The sequence below is a fragment of the Camellia sinensis genome, chromosome 5, assembly GCF_055761805.1.
Source record: "Camellia sinensis isolate YWXY chromosome 5, ASM5576180v1, whole genome shotgun sequence".
NCBI classification, from domain to species: Eukaryota; Viridiplantae; Streptophyta; class Magnoliopsida; order Ericales; family Theaceae; genus Camellia; species Camellia sinensis.
Window position 1 is genome coordinate 212,152,060 of NC_138965.1, and position 19,699 is coordinate 212,171,758.

The 19,699-nt window shown below is 39.0% G+C and overlaps 1 protein-coding gene across 1 annotated transcript; it reads left to right on the forward strand.

Annotated features, from left to right (window-relative positions):
• The first annotated feature begins 4,782 nt into the window (after nt 1–4,782).
• LOC114312575 (uncharacterized) lies at nt 4,783–7,805 on the forward strand. Its single transcript, XM_028258809.2, has 2 exons — nt 4,783–5,320; nt 6,411–7,805. Exons 1-2 carry the CDS (start codon nt 5,213–5,215, stop codon nt 7,512–7,514), a joined length of 1,212 nt encoding a protein of 403 aa, XP_028114610.1. The 5' UTR covers nt 4,783–5,212; the 3' UTR covers nt 7,515–7,805.
• The last annotated feature ends 11,894 nt before the right edge of the window (nt 7,806–19,699 follow it).

The following is a 19,699-nucleotide window of genomic DNA, read 5'->3' on the forward strand; positions in this document are numbered from 1 at the left end:
GTAGATCATTGCTTAAACACTTGTTATAACTTAAGAAAAGTTTACAGTATATGATAACACTTGTTGAAATTGGTTGCAATTTACAAGTAGGTTAGACTAAGATCACTGTCTAAACACTTGATTGAAACATTGAGAAACGTTCGCAAAGTTGACATTGAATAGTATATGTCTTACACTTGTTGAAATTTATGAAAAGTTTGCAGGTCAGTATCTTGCCGAAGTAAAGCTTGTAGTTATTATACCCGAGATATGTAACCCTGAGAAGATTGCACAAAGGTGGCAAAATATGAAAGACATACAAAATATTCTAAATATAGAACCATGCAGAAGCAAATGAAGAGAAATTAAAAGATTAAAACATCCATAGAAAAACAGTTGTAGTGGTGTACAAAAGAAGGCACTACGGCCATGAAAGGAAGCTTACATTGTCCAGAAAATAAAACAAAATACAAAAGAAAAGACATGAAAGTTAAGACTTTTCAACATCAGCAACTGGCTGGATCTGGACCTAAGAAGTCTCTTGAAGAGATACCTCGGCTTCCTTATCTGCAGCAATCTCGGCGTCGATCTCGGCAAGGGCTTCATTAACGCTCTTGCCGATTTGAGGAATGTCGGATGAACCCTGCTCCGGGGTAGCCTCCTTGATAACTTCATCGCCATCTTTATCTTGAGTCAGGTCCAGGACCTGTTCATTCAGAGAAGGAGACTTAGCCCCAACAACCTCCTTGGATTTTCTTATTAAACCCTCCTCCTCACCCCCCTCCACATCTTCAGACTCAGATTCGGATTCTTCTTTAGGATGACTTGGAGGAGGAGGGGGAGGATATGGCAGAGGGATATCATCAGCCTTGCGCAATGGCGAGTCATCTGGGATGTTGAGCTTTTTGGCAAGGGCCATCCAACCAAGGGAGAAGCCCCTGTTGCATGCCTGCCTAACTTGCAGTTTGTACTCCTCAGTGACGTCGGCCATTCCTTGAGCATAAGCTCGTCAGCCTCCTTAATCTCAGCATCTTTGGTAACTAAGGCCTCCTGAAGTTCCTTTTCGGCTTGGACCTTTTTGTCCTCGACCTCTCTCTTTTCGGCCTCGCCGACCTTTTTAATAGCCTCGGCAGATTCGGCCTTTTCCTCGGCAAGGGTTTGGGCTTTGGTGGCAGCTTGAGCCTGGTCTTCCAGTTTTTTCATCTTTAATTGAAGAGTTTTGTTCTCATTTTTCAGGGCAGAAACCTCTCTCTTCATGTCGGCCAATCTTTGTCGATTTTCAAAAGCTTGCATGGAGAGAGAGTGGGCATGTTGGATGGCTTGAAAGAACACAAGGCACAAATTGTTACAAAATTTTACAAAGTAAGAGAGAAAACAAATTTCAGCATAAAGGCACTTACTTGGACAGAGCGTTGCAGCATAAAGGCGTAGTTCTCATACTCACTCATCTTGGCATTCCGCTCAAGATCGCCTGGGAGGAGTAAAGCAGTACTGAGTGCCACGCCAACGTTTATATCATCGGCGCTGTCGTTGGCAAGGACAGGCTTATCTTCTAGAGTGATCTCAGGTGTCCAGGGGACTTTTGGTATTCTGGAACCCGAGGTCGTCGCAGACGATGACCTCGGCTTCTTTGATTGGGTGGACTCTGATGGCTGGGCCTCAGCAGACCTTTTTGCAGAAGCAGAAGCAGTCTTTTTACTCTCAGCCAATTGTGAGATGGGCTGAGCATCCTCAGCCTCAACCTCGATAGCTTTGGCCTTAGGCTGAACCCTTTTTGTTCTTTTTGGCTTTGATGGGGGCATGGATTGGGTTGGTCCAGCATCAACATCAACTGGGAGGTCGGCTAGGAGATCTTGGGCAACAGGCTTCGGGCAACCCATCTCAGCAGTTTTGACAAGTCGTCGCCGACGTTTTCTTTCGGATATTGGGACCAAGTATGGAGTTGAAGTTGATGGTTGATCGGCTGGATCAGAGGTTGACCCTTGGTCAGCCCGAGATGTTGATGAGGTTTGTAAAGTGGTAGCAGAGGGAGGAGACAAACTCTTCTTCTTTCTTTTTGGGACGTCGGGCAGTGTAGACTTGTACGTCGGAATAAAATTCAGTACCAGTGGAGCCTTGTGCTTTTGGATTGGCAGATCTAGGAGCCTCTTTAAGTCTTTGCTGGGAACGTAGGATTGACGAAAGTCTTTTGGTGGCTTACGAACGTCTGCAAGAAGAAACAGACATTAGAAATAGATAAAATATTGAAGACTTGAACAGAAACAACTAAGTATTGACACTGGGCTCTTACCCTTGCCCTCTTTAATTGATCGGGGAAGAGGGTAGAGATGGACGTCCTCGTCTGCACCAAACTCCCAGTTTCCCGAAGCAATAACATAGTCATCTCCAGCCCCCTTGTTGGAGTCTGGGAGGTCGGCTACGATTTTGAATTCAGTGGATCTCGGCTTAAGATAATAGACGAAGCCTTTTTCCTTCAGGTTAAGGGGGCACATGGTATAACAGTACTGGATGTCGGCAAGGGTGATCCTAGCATTCTCCTACCTAGCTAAAACTATGATGCCATTGATCACTCGATAAGAGTTTATGGCAAGTTGCATAGGGTTCAACTTGTAAAAGTGAAGAATTTCGCGAAAGAGAATGTTAAGTGGGAGCCGGAGTCCGCACTCAGTAAAAGCTACTATGGGAAAGGGCATTGAATCATCTGTGGACATGATGGAGTCGTTATCTTTAGCCAGCCTCAGATGGACATCGGCAAGAATAGAGAACTCTTGCCTAAAGTACTCAAGTTTGGTCGGGGTGTCTACCCTATGTCTCCATATACCCATAACGTCGGCCTAAAATCAGAGGGCTAGGTTTCAGAAAGAAGATGCTCTTAAGAGGATTATTGGACCTCGGCGAAACCCTAGGTATATGCCGGTAAGGATTGTTTCAGTTTTTTCCTAAGAATTGATAGGTTCTATAGACAAATCCCAAACCTAAATCTGTGAAGGCAAAGATGGAAAGTAAAAATTGAAGGTAGAGATCTGGCAAAGACACAAAAAACAGAAAACAAAGGCGAAGTTTTAGAAACAAGAACAGGGATGGGCTATCAAGAACATGAAGAATATGAGGAATAAAGAACTAAAAACAGTGGCAAAAAATGCAAGAAGTGGTGAACAATAAAAATGATTCACGGAATTAACAGTTTAAACAGAATAGTAATGGCAGCAAGAAGAATAGAAGAACATCAGTAGAAATGAATACACAAGGAATAGTGGCTTACCAGAGAAATTGAGGCCGGAATGAAATTCGCCAAAGATAGACGACGGTTGCTGAAGTACCAGAGTGGTAAAAGCTTCACCAGAAAGACGAACGAAGACGGTTGCAAAACTTGGAGCCTTAAGCAATGGCGGATTCAAGAAGCAAGGGCTTTAGAGAGAGAAAAACAAGTAAATCGAATACAAAGGTAAGGAAAGAAAGAGGGAAAAAACAAAGTTTTGTTAAAAACTTGAAACGACGGAAAAACAGGGCATTTAATGCGCTTAGAACATCGCATACGTCAGACGGCGCAGACAGATTAAGACGGCTTACAGGCGCGTCACATGCACGGGCCAGTAAAGAAGAAACATGTGCAAGAAACGGTTGAGAAGTAATACATGACAGCTCATGCGCGTGGGAAAGTTCATTTGAGTTCTTGTTCTTGAAAATAAGACATATCGGGTTGACATGAATGATCTCGGCCAAAGAGTTCTTACGCTGAGGTGTTAGAAGACAATACAGATATAGGTTCCATTACCTCAGAATGCCGAGGTAATAGAACCTAGGGGCAGTTGTGGGGATATATTTTTCGAATACCAACACGTGGCATGGTGACGCCGACGTGTCAGCCGAGGTGCCACGTGTCGTGGTAGTTATGCCGAGGTTATCTTGGCGAGGTCGAGGTGATCTCCGAAGATATCGGAATCCGAGATAAGCGGATAAGGGACAAGAGTCCTAGAGTAAAGAGAAGACTTAGCCAAGATAAGGATAAAACCCTGAGGGAGTTTATCTTTATCTCTTGAAGAGTCCAAAGTCAGTATTGAATTTGAATCCATAGAAGTCAGGCTTCTAATGGGACTTGGATTTAGTAAACTATAAAAGAGAGGCACCCCGTGGGTCTAAGGTACGCAATTTATGTTTTGAGCAATAAGTTTAGCACTTGATTATCTTTGAGAGATACTGACTTGATCGTCGGAGTGCCCCCGGGTGGAAGAGCCACCGCCGGAGCCTTTTCTTTCTGTTACAGGTTTGCTGAAGCTATCTATTCTGGCGGTACTCTCAAACTGATTACTAGGCGGGCAGTGTGATCAGAAAATTACCCACACAATATATATATTTTTAAATTAAATACATACGTAGAGGTACATATATATATATATATATATATATATGTATATTTTAAAAATTTTATCAAAATTTTTATTAAATATGTTAGATATAAGACTCATATACAATCCGTGTGAGTCATAAACTTATATAGGCTTCGTTTGGGAAGCCATGGTTTGGGCTTTTTTGGCTATTTTAGCCACAAAAAATAAAATAGGCTATTTTAGCCATAACAAACAAAACATCACATCCAACCCATAATTATTACATTCTTCTCTTACAAAAAAATTCAAAAAAGCCAAAAAGTCAAAAAATCCTTCCCAAATCAAGCTTTTAAGCCCAGACTAAAATAGCCAAAAAAGTCAAAAAACTAAAAAACCAACCCACTTTTCAAACGGAGCATAAGATACTAGGAAAAATTTTAAAATTTTTAACGATCTCAACACTTTTAAGAGATATAAGGATGGTGAGAGAAAAGTAGGGTAGAAGACAGGAAGAAACGGCTTCCTTGTAGCGTCTACAACTGCCACCCATTAACCGTACACCATACCATACAGCCACCCACATAAACACAAACACACACTACTCACCCTTCCCTCCCCTCCGCACAGCGCAACCCTTCGTTCGGTCTCTCCTGTCTCTTCCAATCCAATACTCTCTCTAAATTCATTGATTTGGGGATTCTCATAGCCTTCTCCATCTGGGTTTTCTCATTCATAGACAAACCCATCCCGATCTCCGATTTTCCGATCGATTTCTGGTGGGTTTGTGCAGTGAAGTGTCTGACTTTTTCGGCGACTTCAAGTTTTTTCTGGGTTTCAGTGAGTGATTGTAGTGTGTGTGTGTGTGTGTGTGTGTGTGTGAGAGAGAGAGAGAGAGAGAGAGAGAGATGTGGGGTCTATCTAGATTTTCCGAGAAAGTGTATATGATGGCGGAAGGAGGATCTCATTACTGTTCTAAGAAGACAGACGATATCTGCTGTGATGGTTGCGATGAGGTAGATTTTCCCCTTTCTCTCTCATCATAAATTTGTTTCTCAGTGATTGTTATTGTTGTTGATCTTAACTTGATTTTGTAATTTTCGATTTTTTAAAGTTTTCTTTGTTACAACATTGTTGGGATTTGGTTTTATTTGTTTGTTTTTGGTCGATTCATCATGCTTTGTTTGGTTGCCGAGAAAATGCGAGGAAAAGTAAGAGAAAATAGAGAGCATTTTGAGTTTTTAACATTTCGTTGTCTGTTTGACTTCTTAACCGTTGACCCTTGTGTATCTTCTATTCAATTGAAAGTTCAAGGGTTCCAAAGAACATGATCACAGAATAAACAGAGGGAAACACAGGGGATCATAAAACTCTCTTCTTGATCCAAAGAAACATTGAGAGAGACCATGAAACCAATAGAATTTTGAATTGTATCTTTTTTGTGGTATGGGCTTTACAAAAAAGTAAAATAATTATTTGAAAAAAAACATTCTTTTCCCTTTTATTTTCTTTTTCATGGGTTTCTATCGGCCTCTACTAAGTTGTGGGTTCAAACATGAGAGCAGTCATTTTATTCAAATTATGCCAAATGTTCAGTTTTACCCACTTAACCCCTCCCAAATCCTTGGAGACTAAAATGGGTCTTCCATCCAATAGGGTACTAAACTGGGTGATGTTATTTTACGCTTTCAAGTTTTTCCTCCAATTATGTTTCTTGGAATAGGTAATGATCAGCATGAATATTCCTTACAATTCTAGTTAGTATGCCCATTCAATTATATTAGTAAATCCTTCGGGTTACATTACACACACTGTTGCCTCTATGGCTCTAATAATATCGAGGATTAGAACCCATTTACATCTCAAAGAATTCCATTAAGATTTGCACAAAGTAGGGAAGCCCTGTGTATTGTATTGGCTCGGATAGTGTTTCACGGACATCTTAATGTATTATTATGGTTGCTTAATAATTTCCCACTTGCTCCTCTCTGGAATATGAATTATAATCTCTGTTTTCATAGTCTTTGCAGAAAATCGTCCTTTTTTTATTTTGTATCTCTGTGTGGCGAGTCTTAGAAAAAATATATATTTTTTTTGAATCTACAGGAACCGGGCAGAGTGTTGAGCATGTCGAGGCTGCGATGTATTCTTCGAGGACTGGATTTGAAAATTTACATCTTTCTATTTATTATGGTTCCGACATGCATCTGTGTTGGATATTTGCATGGGCAAAAGATCTCATACTTCTTGCGGCCACTGTGGGAATCGCCACCCAAGCCCTTCATTGAAATGCCTCACTATTATCACGAGAACGTTTCCATGGAGCACCTTTGTAGACTACATGGGTGGGGAATTCGTGAGTACCCACGACGTGTTTTCGATGCAGTCTTGTTTAGTAATGAACTTGAGATTCTCACCATAAGATGGAAAGAATTATACCCTTACATAACAGGTTTTGTTCTCCTCGAGTCAAACTCAACCTTCACTGGAATTCCAAAGCCTCGGGTTTTTGAAAACAATCGAGATCAATTCAAATTCATCGAGCCACGTTTGACGTATGGGAAAATTCCGGGGAGATCGAGGAAAGGGGAAAACCCATTCATTGAGGAGGCGTATCAGCGCCTAGCGTTGGATCATCTTCTCAAACTAGCAGGTATAACAGATGATGACTTGTTGATTATGTCAGATGTTGATGAGATACCAAGTCGACACACTATTGATCTCTTGAGGTGGTGTGACGACATACCCCCGATCGTCCATCTTCGTTTGAAGAATTATCTCTACTCTTTTGAGTTTCTTGTCGATAATAATAGTTGGAGAGCTTCGATCCACAAGTATGAATCCGGTAAGACTCGGTATGCACATTATCGCCAATCTGATGTGATCTTAGCTGATGCAGGGTGGCATTGTAGCTTTTGTTTTCGCCATATCCATGAATTCGTATTCAAAATGAAAGCATATAGTCATTTTGACAGAGTGAGGTTCTCTCATTACTTGAACCCTAATAGAGTTCAGAAAGTGATCTGCAAAGGGGCTGACTTATTTGATATGCTGCCCGAGGAGTATACATTCAAGGAAATCATCGGAAAAATGGGACCCATTCCCCGTTCATACTCAGCTGTTCATCTTCCCTCATATCTTTTGGAAAACGCTGATGAGTATAAATTTCTCTTGCCTGGGAATTGTTTAAGAGAAACTGGGCAGATATAGCGCCAGCTCCGGAGGAGTTTTTCTGAATCGATGACTGAGCTGCTGTATATGTCAGTAGGTATTTATCATTCTTTCAGAAATGTTTGGAAAATTGGATGAGTTCTTGGATTCCTGGGGTGAAATCTGTAGATAACTTTCTCCTTAGAGTTGGTCTTCATTGGAGACGGAACATATGTATTTGCATTGTTATGCATAACCCCCAAGCCCAAAGAAGATATGTGACTGTTCTTGGGCTTACCTCACGTTAGGAAATTTTGATTTGCGACTAATCTATGCATATATTTTTGCAAATTGTGCTGTTATTTAACTTGTTGACTTGTTCTTTGGCGTCTTTTTCTTAATCATTATCTACTCTGTTTCAAGTTTAAGGTTATTCTTGACAATTCTTTGATCTATAGCCACCTATTAAACACATCAGTTGCTGCAGCTTCTTGCTTCTTGTCAAAACAAATCATTAAAAAAAAAATTCCTATAGGAACTTATATTCATAAAGCCTTAAAAATGTTTTTCATATCCTGCAATTCTCTATCCACAACCCTCAAAAGACCACCACTGCCAGCATCCCCTTCCCGCCTCTCTGTTCTCTACCTCATCTACTCTATCAACATCAAAATCCACAAAACCTATAATTGATGTGTGAAGGTTGGAGGGGTAAGGGGGTAGAGGTTTGAGTATCCTGTGTTTTTGGGAAGAAAACAGTGGTGTTTGGCTGGTGACTGTTTTGTGTGTGGAGGTGGTGGATTGATCTGGAGGTGGCAGTAATGGGTGGCTGGTTAGAAGAGTAGGTGGGAGTTGGAGAACTTTTATTACTATTACTACTAATAAAAGTAATTAGAGATCTGTTTTTGTGGTTTTCTATTTCTAGTTTATTCAAAAAGTACTATTTATGTTGTTTGTTTTACACAAACACAGATATTGTTTCCAGTTTCTGTTTTTCAAAACCAGTTTTTTTTTGTGCGCGTGTGTGCGCGCGCGCGTGTGTGTGACGTGCCAAACCAGTTTCTATTTCATGTAAATTCTGTACTGTTTTTTCAACAATATATCCTAAATAATCGAGGATATTACTACTAATAAAAGTTATTAGAGAAAATGAATAATTGTAGTCCACTCAAAATAATTTGAGACCATAAGTTTTATTGCGAGTTTTTTTAGATATGAAGTTTTATTGAGAGTAGAGTTATTTTTGTTTGAATTGAGTTGTTATGTTCTTCTCCAAGTTTAGTTATGCATGGGTAGAAATTCTCTTCTCGTTCAGTTGTGAAGGTAGGAATCAGATGCTTTCTGTTCCACTAATAATATTTGGTGACATATTATTATTTATTTAAAGTTGGGCAAATTTCATTTTATCCCTTGTAATTTGGGTCATGTGCGGATTACCTCATTCTCATTTGAAAATAATCATATATGAACTAAAGTGCATTGTTAGACATTCCATTCAACATGTGTGAAACATGTGTCAGACGCAAATAGGTTATATGCTCATTTTCAAATTTTAAAGAAATAAATTGCACATGAAATAAAATATAGGGGGTTAAAGTGCATTTTGCCTCCTAATCAAAAAATGACAAAAATATTCTTAGTTTACAGACTTAAGTTACTTATATATAGGAGTATTTTAGTCTTTTTATTAAATTATTACTGTGCATCACAAATCACAAAGGGGTTGTGTAATTATTTTCAAATGAGATGAGAGTAATCCATACAGGGATCAAACCATAAGGCGATAAAAGTAAAATTTAGCGGTTTAAAGTTGTTAGGCTCATCTATTTTTCACCACCAAACAAACCTTATAAATAGCATGCAAAAGCTCAGATAAAATGTGTACATTCGCAAACTCAGAAATTATATATGGTCATCCAAATTGATGCCTATCCTGGTGTTGCATACCAGCAGCACCAAGTCTACGATGTCCGCCAGCAAGAGGGTTACTGGTACGCGCCGTCAAACAGCCACCTAACCTATGTCCCACAGATGCCACTTGGCACCTCCAATTTGCTGCCATCAAACTATCATCAAATGATCTTTGATGGCGGCTATGCTCAACTACAGGAGGGGTGGAGTGGCAAGAACAACATCCAATATGATGGCACCCCCACTCCACCGAGTGGCCAGAACAACCACCAATATGGTGGCATCGCCACTCCACTGCCCTCAAACCATCGTCATATGAAGTTCGATGGTAGTTATGCTGAGCAGCAAGAGGGGTGGAGTGGCCAGAACAACCGTCCTCAAACCACCATATTGCGAAGTTCAATGGAGGTGGCTATGTTCAGCCACAAGAGGGGTGGAGTGGCCAAAAAGACCACCAGTATGAGTGGCATGTTCCGAAGGCAATTACCGTGATGCAAGAATATGAGACTTCTTGGGGTGGTGGTGGTCGCAGCCCAGAGGCAGAGCTAAGCAATGTAATCCTGGAAATGGCTACCAGAAAGTGGAGTACAGGGCAGTTAAAAATATCCCCAAAGCCAAGATTGTCATACTTGTATTCGGTTACATACTTAATGTGATGCTTTGGCAATAGCTCAAGGTGGCTCTCTAATGTTAAAGTGTTAAAAATAGTAAATAATAGGTATTGTTTACCATCAACATGTTGACACATGGTGACTTGTGCTTTCTTCTTATCTCTTCATTTTCCATCAATCGACAGAAAGGTGCCAATCTTTAAAATTGTGTTTGAATTATAAATTTGGGTAAAAATTTGGAAAGAAAAGAAAAAAGTAAGTGAAATATAATGATATTTCATTCATATTTTTTTTTTTTTAAATATCCCTATCCAAATTCATGATCTAAATAAAATTTTTTAAAAATTAAGAAAACAAAAAAAAAGAAGACTGAATGATGAACACATGAAATCACATAGAAGGATTGGTGATTTTGGTACACTTTTTTCAATTTTTGGTATTCGATTTCCAAAATCACGTAAGAAAAGATTGGTGATTTTCCTTTATGCGTTCATAGCATAATTTGCTGTCCAATACTCACCAAAATGTGGTAAAAAAAAAAAAGGAATAGAAAAGAGAAATTCTCAGGTACAACCAAGCATATGTTGGTTTAGGGATGACGCCAATATTTGACAGGTTATGAATTGGGGTCTCTGGTCCGTTTATTAAAATAAATAAATAAATTTCCTGTTTGGTTGTTTGATTCGCTAAAATGAAAATGAAAATGAAATTTTTTTTGTTTCATCAAAATATTCTCTCTTGTTTGGTTTGGTAAGAAGGAGAAAAATTTATATTCCAGCCAATTTAGGAGAGTAACCATTCCATTTTCCAACGAATTCAACACTACATTTGAATAATTTTATGAATGTTAGGTGAGAAAAATAATACAATGATTATTTTATTATTATTCGTCAAACAAATTATTTATACAAAAATAGTATTGTAATCTGACTATATGAACTAAATTTTGCATGAAAAAAATCTTTGAATTACCAATATAGACTCAAGATGGTCTATCAAAGTCTAACAACACCTCACCAATTAGAGAAAAGCTCAGTCCTTTGTGAAAAAATTTTGGACTACAAATTCAAAATCCTAGCTAGAAGGGCATTTTGTTCAATTCTTTAGAGTGACGACGATAAAAAAGATGCAAAACAGCACAAAATAAAGAAAAGAAATTCCTTGTAGATAGTGTTTTTTTTTTTTTTTTTTTTTTTTTTCCCCTTTTAATATGTAGAAAGTGTCATTAACAATTAGCGATTATCAAAGAATCATTTTTGCTTTTTCTGTTCTGTTCTGTTGTTTTCATTTTTGTTTTTGGTTTTGAGAAGATAATATAATTTTAAATAATAATAATGTTACGGGGTATTGATGACAAATCATATTGCATATTATTGTAACACTGTTTTAAGAATAATATGATTGTGGTGAGTTGAACCAACTCTCTCGATTTTCCTTTTAAATATTTTTTAATTACATTTTTGTAATCATATATATATATATATATATATGACATATTTTAAAGACTTATTTATTATTATTTTTTATTTATAAAAGTCACATATGTAACTTTTTTCCATTTATTTACATATAAAATTCTATACGAATTCAATTTCAATTATAATAACTAATTTTATATGGACTCTATTTGAGAAATATTTATTTTTCATATACATAGATATAATTTAATTATTGAAAAAATTAATAAAACATCCCTCTCTAACTTTAGGTTGTAGGAGATATCCAATATGTTTTTTTTTTTTTTTTTATTAGCTAAGGTCCCTCAATGAAATTTTTCTATGTCCGGACGAAATTTCTTTGTATCGAATTTTCTCTGTAAAAATATTGAGGTACCCCAACTATTATGAAAATATTATATGCTGTTTATCTTATAAAATTTTAATATCAAGTACCTTAAAAAAATTCTCCATAATTATTATGATATTTAAAAAAAATAATTATCCCAATATACAAATAAATAAATAAATAAGACAAAATATGCTTAATTATGTATATCACAAACATCAAATTAATCTCATTTTATATTTTTTTTGTCTATCTTATTGATGTCTTAATATTAATTTATATTTAATTTTTTATTTAACATGAAATTATTTATTACAAAATATTTATATTTAATTTAAATTACATATACCTATATATAATATGTATGAATAATTCAAAAAGAATATTAAAGAAAAAATTAACACTCTACATAATTAATTTATGTATTTTCTTCTTAATCTAACCACAGCATATTTATATTTAATCTTTTAAATAAATTTTGCGTAGTTTTATTTCTACATATTTTTATTTTCCAAATAAAAATAAAAATAAAAATAAATAATTAGAATCACTTTTAATTTTATATTACTAATTCTCTTTCTAATTTAACTATTATTTTTAATATCAAAATGAGTGTTTATTTTACTATCTTATAATTTAATATATATCATATAAAATTATTATATGATAATTACACTTTTACAACACAATAGAATTAAAATTATCAAAAAAACAAAAAAACAAATAATTTAACTAAATTTATAATATGTAAATTACACTTTTATAACACAATAGAATTAAAATTATCAAAATAAACAAATAATTTAATTAAATTTATAATATGTAAATATTCAAGTAGCACTTTTATAAAACGATAAGGGTAAGATTATTAAAATAAATAATTTAAATTTAAATTTAAATTTTATTTAAAATTAAAATTAAAATTATTTTTTTGTAACACATCATAATATAAAATATCATTATATTAATTAAAGTTAACTCAATTGTGATTTTATGTCAGATATTATATTTTTAGAAGTGATTTACATATACGTGTAGCGTCCAATTTGATATTGATTGATTAAAATAATGGAACTCAATGCTTTTTTTGTTAAGTGTTTGGAAGATAAATTGACAAATATCAAATGATAAATAGTGTGGAGTATTATTTTAAAAAATAATGATTCATCGAAAATGATTGTGTATGTTTAGGGCACCTATTGATTTTTTAAAAAAATAACTTTTAAATAAAAATTTTGAATTTGTAATATTGTTGATAATGCACCTTCATGAGTTCCGCCAGAAAAGATATGCAAAAGTAATTTGGCTAAAATAAAAATTTTACGGTTATTATGATATGTCACATAAATAATCAGAACCCCTTTGATAATTGAAATTATTAAAATTATAAAGATTTTGTGCTTGATTTCCGTTGAGGATACTGTTTATTATATGAATTTGAAATTTGTTATGTATCAATATAAATAACTCTTACGATCTTACTAATATAAGCAGAATTCTTATCTTTGATTCAATCCACCTTAAGCATTTTTTCGTGTAATAGAATATGTGGGGGCATATTTTTGTGAATAACAACACGTGGCAAAGGTGGCACTGAAGTGCTAGCCGAGGTGCCACATGTCCTGTCATGGCGCCAAGGTGATCTCGGCTAGGCCGAGGTTATCTGTGAAGATATCGGAATCCGAGATGAACGAATAAGCTATAAGAGTCCTAGAATGGGGGAGGACCTCAGCCTGAATAAGGATAAAACTCTTGGGAAATTTATCTTTATCTATTGGAGAGTCTAGATGAGCATTAAGCCAGAGTCCAAGAGAAGCTAGACTTCTACAAAAATCAGATTACTGTTGGCTATAAAAGTAAGACACCCTCGTGGGTCTAAAGTACGCTTTTTGTATCCTAGCTAGTGAGTTAAGCACTGTTTGCTATCTTTGAGAGATAATTGAGTACTGAATTGATTGTCGGAGTGCCCCTGGGTGGACGAACCACTGCCGGAATCTTATCTTTTCTGTGACAGGTTGTTTGGGCGCAATTTATTCTGCTGATGTTTTCCAACCGAGTACCTATTTGGCAGTGAGGTTAGAAAACAGCACCTACAATTTGGCATCGTCTGTGGGAAATAAAGGAGAATAGATGGCCAACGACGGACAGAAAGAGAAGATTGGGGACGACATCCTTACTGGAAGTGGTAAATACATTGACCCTAACGTAGAGGAGGATAATTGCAAGAAAGAACCTCGGGATAAGAATCCTAGAGAGAAAGACGTCGGCCAGGAGGGAGACGTACCAAAGAAGGCAGATTGAGGCGAGTATTATAATGAGAATGACCTTCAGGTATAGAAGGAAAGATGCTTGTGGAGGGACGGCGAGATGAAGGGAATGACAAACAAATTGGTGGACCTGCAATCGGTCGTCAATTTCATGATGCAGAACAATGTCATGCAGCCACCGTTTCCGTTTCAAGACACGCTGATTCCAACGGCCAAGAACGATGCCCAGAAATGGGGGTAGAAAACAATTCCTGCAGTCCCTCAGCATGACAGGACCAAGGAACATTTTCACCGGCCTTCACGGGAGGTCGGGTGAGGAGAGTCAATGAAAGGAGAGTCTCGGAGGACACATCGTACCAAAGAAGCCTGCACCAAAGAACATTGGCATGCTCAAGGGAAGGAGCTTTGTTTCGACACAACTAATGGAGGGAGGTCCAAGAGGACTCATAATGACACCGGGAGTAGCGCACCAAAAAGGTTGAAATCCGTTGATAGCCGAGCTCTTGGTCGAACCAAGGAGGTCTTGAGGGATTACCTCCAGAGGAAGCGACAGGATGCCGAGGTAACATCTTCGGTCAAGCCGAGAACGCCGTTTTCGGTAGAATTGGACAAATTTGAGGCCCCTAAAAGGTTCCATATACCAAGATTCCAGATATACGACGGTAAGTCTGACCCTAACTTTCACGTCAGCTTGTACTTGAACTCAATGGCACTGTACACTGGAAACGAGCCGTTGCTCTGCAAGGTGTTCCCCTCAGCCTTTTGAGAAATTGCATCAAACTGGTTTCACAAGTTGCCGAAAGGAACTGTGAAAAGTTGGGAAGGCTTGGTTGAAATGTTTGTGGCCAAGTTTATGACAAAAAACTACAGCCATTGAGGGTGGACTCCCTGATGGCTTTGAGAATTGGCGAGGATAAAAGCCTTAGGGCTTATGCCAAGAGGTTTTATGAGGTATTTAATCGAATACCAGGGTGCAACCAAGAGATGGCGGTCGTATCCTCTAAAAACAGCCTGAACGATGACTGTCTGCATCGAAAATCACTGGCAAAGACACTGCCAAAAAGTATGGAGGAACTCATGGCCAAGATCGAGAAATATGCGAGAGTTGAAGAAGACACGCCAGGGACAAAGGCGTCGAAACAAGAGAAGAGAAATGGCTCGCCAAAGCGAGGTCGAGGTAATACTCAATATAACAAGCAAGAGACAGGACTAAGGGTTGCACAGGCAATCACTACTGTATTCCGAATTCTGGTTTACAAAGTCTTGAAAAGAATCCGGAATCAGCCCTATTATAGAGCACCAGAGAAGATTCCTAGCGAATTTATGGGAAGAAGTTTGGGGAAGCGCTGTGCCTACCACAATGAGGATGGGTATCTAACTCAAGGGTGCAGAACCCTAAAGGCACAACTGGAAGACCTGGTAAGACAAGGTCATTTAAGGGACTTAGTAGATAAGGCCAGGACAAGGGAAGAACAAGCGAGACTGCCTCAGACACCAGCAGCACCGCCTCCACTAGCACCACAGCCGCAAGTAGACGGATCTCGAGTGATCAATGTGATCCACTCGAAGGTTAACAAGAATGATATACGGGAAGAGACACAGAAGGTAAAACACCTACAACATGTATATCAAGCCCAGGACAAACGTGTACCAGGGACCCATGGTGTATTTTACTGAAGCCGACCTAGACATGGTACAACATCCACACAATGATCTTCTGGTGATATCCTTCAAGATTGAAAAATGCTAAGTAAGGAGCATTCTGATTGACCAAGGCAGCTCTTGTGACATCATGTATGTCAGATGTCACAAGGAGCTCGGCCTTTACCAAGATGACCTCGAGCAGTCCAGTAGTCTAATGGCCGGGTTCAACAGAACGTCGACATGGCCCTTGGGGGCAATAAATTTGGAGGTACAGGCAGGCACTAGGAAGGTGAGCATAGAATTTACAGTGATTGACACCCCCTCCTCTTACAATATTATCCTGGGAAGGTTGTGGTTGCACATAATGAGGGTTGTCCCCTCTACACTGCACCAACTGTTGCGGTTCCTAGCAGAGCATGGAGTTGAGGAGGTCAGAGGGGATCAGGTGCAGGCAAAGAATTGCTACATGGTAGCAATGAAATTCATTTGCAGCGTGCGAGAAGCAGAATCAGCAGAGATTGAGGACGAGGACATGGAGGTCCTGGAGGACGTCGGCAAAGAACCAGCCGAGAAGAGTGAGGAAACCCTGAAGAAGATCCTAGTCCAGTAAGGGGATAAAGAGAGCTTCTTCCTTCTCAGCTCAGGCTTGGCCGAGGAAGAAGAAAAAGAGTTAGAAGCCTTCTTACGAGCAAGCATTGAGGTGTTTGCCTGGACACCATACAAGATGCCTGGCATTGACCTCGAGGTCACTTGCCATAGGCTGAATGTAGACAGGTCGGCTAAACCAGTTATTCAATGGGCTAGAAGGTCGACCTTGATGCATGTTGAGGCAGTAGAAGAGGAGGTGGATAAATTGCTTGAGGCTAGAGTCATTCGAGAGGTAAACTACCCAACATGGTTATCAAACATAGTTGTTGTAAAGAAGAAGAATGGGAAGTGGAGGGTCTGCGTGGACTTCACCAGCCTGAATATGGCTTGTCCCAAAGATAGTTTGCCACTCCCCAAGATTGACCAATTGGTGGATGCCACTTCAGGGCATGGAAGGATGAGCTTTCTGGACGCCTACAGAGGGTATCATCAGATAGCCATGTACCCTCCCGATGAGGAGAAGACTGCATTCATCACCCCAAAAGGGTTGTATTGTTATAGAGTAACGCCTTTCGGGTTGAAAAATGTAGGAGCAACTTACTAGAGATTGGTGATTAAGATGTTCATACATCTAATAGGCAAAACAGTGGAGGTATACATTGATGACATGGTCGTGAAGACCAAAGAGCCTGAGGATCATCTGGCCGACCTAAAAGCAGTCTTTGATATCCTGAGGACATTTCGGCTCCGACTCAATGCGTCGAAGTGCGCATTTGGAGTTGGGTCAGAAAAGTTCCTGAGATATTTGGTTAGCAGAAGGGCCATTGAGGCGAGCCCAGATCAGATCAAGGCCATATTGGACTTGAAGAGTCCGACATCGGCAAAACAAGTGCAGATGTTGACTAGAAGGCCCATAGCCTTGAATAAGTTCATAAGCAGAAGTTCCGACAAATACAAACCGTTTTTTAGTTTAGTGAAGAAGGCCACAGATTTCTTATGGACAGAAGAGTGTGAAGTCGCCTTAGCCGACTTGAAGAAATATCTTACCACAGCTCCAGTGTTCTCAAATCCAGTAACTGGAGAGGAACTATTCTTGTACTTGGCGGTTTCGGAGCATACAGTAAGTGCAGTAATAATCAAAGAAGAGAAGGGAGAACAAAGGGCAGTATACTACGTGAGTAAAACCCTAATGGATGCAGTGACCAGATACTTACCCTTGGAGAAACTAACACTAGCCTTAGTAATGGCTTCCAAGAAACTGAATCATTACTTTCAAGCCCACAAGATTGTGGTATTAACTGAACATCTTTTGAAGTCCTTGTTGCAGCAAGGAGATCTGACAGGCAGGATAGCCAAATGGGCAGTGGTGTTGGGCCAATATGACCTGGAATTTAGACCCAGAACAGTAATCAAAGGCCAGGCTTTGGCCGACTTCGTAGCCGAGTTCACACTTGGCGCCATCCCACATCAGGCTCCGTTGAGTTGCGGTTTAGGATGTCCAGGTGAATAGGAAGAAACCTAGCTGGGGATAGCAGAACAGGAGAAAGAAGAGAAACTCAAGCCTTGCGATATTTACATCGGCGACTCCTTTTGCCTATTTGTTGATGGGAGTTCAAATCGTCAGGGAGCAGGGACAGGAGTAGTGCTAGTCTCGCCAGATGGGCGGATGCTGGAACAATCTATTCGTTTGGAGTTTGAAGCCTCAAACAATGAAGCAGAATATGAAGCACTGATCACAGAATTAAAGTTTGCAACAGCAATGAAAGCCGACGAGGTAGTGGTCTTCTGTGACTCCTAACTTATCGCCAACCAAGTAACAGACGAATACGTAGCCCAAGAAAAAAGAATGATGGCCTATGTAAAGGAGGTTGCCAGATTGGTAGCCTTATTCCAAGATTGTCGACTACATCAAGTTAGTCGAGATGACAACAGCCATGCTGATGCCTTGGCTAACCTGGCTAGTGCAATGAAATCAGAAGAGGTAAGGACAATAATGATTGAATATTTGTCAGGCCCAAGCGTAGAACCAGTAAACACAGAGTATGAAGCAATGTGTGTAGAGATAGGACCAAGTTGGATAGATGCAATAGTAGTGTTCCTTAGAGATGAGAAGTTGCCAGATGATCACAAAGAAACACACAAAACCAGACTGAAGTTAGCAAGGTTCAGTCTGACAGTAGAAGGACATCTCTACAGAAAGTCTTTTACTGGTCCTCTTTTGAGATGTGTGCATCCTTCACAAGTTGAAGACTTTTTGTATGAAATACACGAAGGAGTATGCGGAAGCCATGCAGGGGCAGGTCACTTGCTCATAGGGCCATTACTTAGGGGTATTGGTGGCCCTATATGCAGAAAGATGTTGAAGCTTATGTCAGAAAGTGTGAGAAGTGTCAGAGGTTTGCACCTTTGATACATCAACCAGCAGCAGATTTAAACCTAGTGTCCAACCCTTGGCCATTTGCCTAGTGGGACATGGATCTTGTTGGACAACTACCTCAAGCGACTGGACAAAGGAAGTTTCTACTGGTGGCAACAGATTACTTCACCAAGTGGGTAGAAGCTGAACCCTTACAAAGATTCGGGACATTGATGTAAAGAGCTTCATATGGAAGAACATCATCACCAGGTTTGGGATTCCAAGGGCAATAATGACAGACAATGGTACACAGCTTGATAGTAAGCTAATCAAGAGCTTCTGTGCAAAGTATAAGATCAAGAACTACTACTCCACTCCAAGCTTCCCTCAAAGCAATGGTCAAGCAGAAGTATCCAACAAAACTATCTTGGATGGAATTAAGAAGAGGTTAGAAGCAGTAAAGGGAAAGTGGGTGGAAGAGTTGCCCAATGTACTTTGGGCATATCGGACTACGTCGAGAAGATCGACTGGGGAATCCCCATTTGCCATGGCTTATGGCACAGAGGCAGTAATCCCATTAGAAGTCGAGTAGAGAATGGGACTAATGAGGCATTTTTGGCTCGAGATCTGGACCTATTGGAAAAAAGAAGGGAGAAAACAGCAGTTTGGCTGCGGGCTTACCAGCAGCAGCTTGCTAGGGCTTACAATAAAAAGGTCAACCTGCGAGAGTTTCAAGTTAGGGACCTCGTCTTGAGAAAGGTCGTCGGCACCAAGAAGGATCCTAGAGAGGGAAAGCTTGGCCCAAATTGGGAAGGACCTTATAGAATTGTGACAACCATCACCTCTGATTACTGCTAAACTGTGACTGAATATGATAATTAACTGATTAAGAAGAAATCCTAAACTGATTGCATGAGTGTATTGTCTGTAAATGCATTTCTATCTGTTTGACTACTAAATGATCTGTTCGTGTCTTAACTTCGAATTGCGAATTGAAAGCCTTATCGGCGGCCGAATCTGAAATTGATTGGTGTTTTATGTTAATTAGAATTTATGTGATATTATGGTAGATTTAATTTAAAT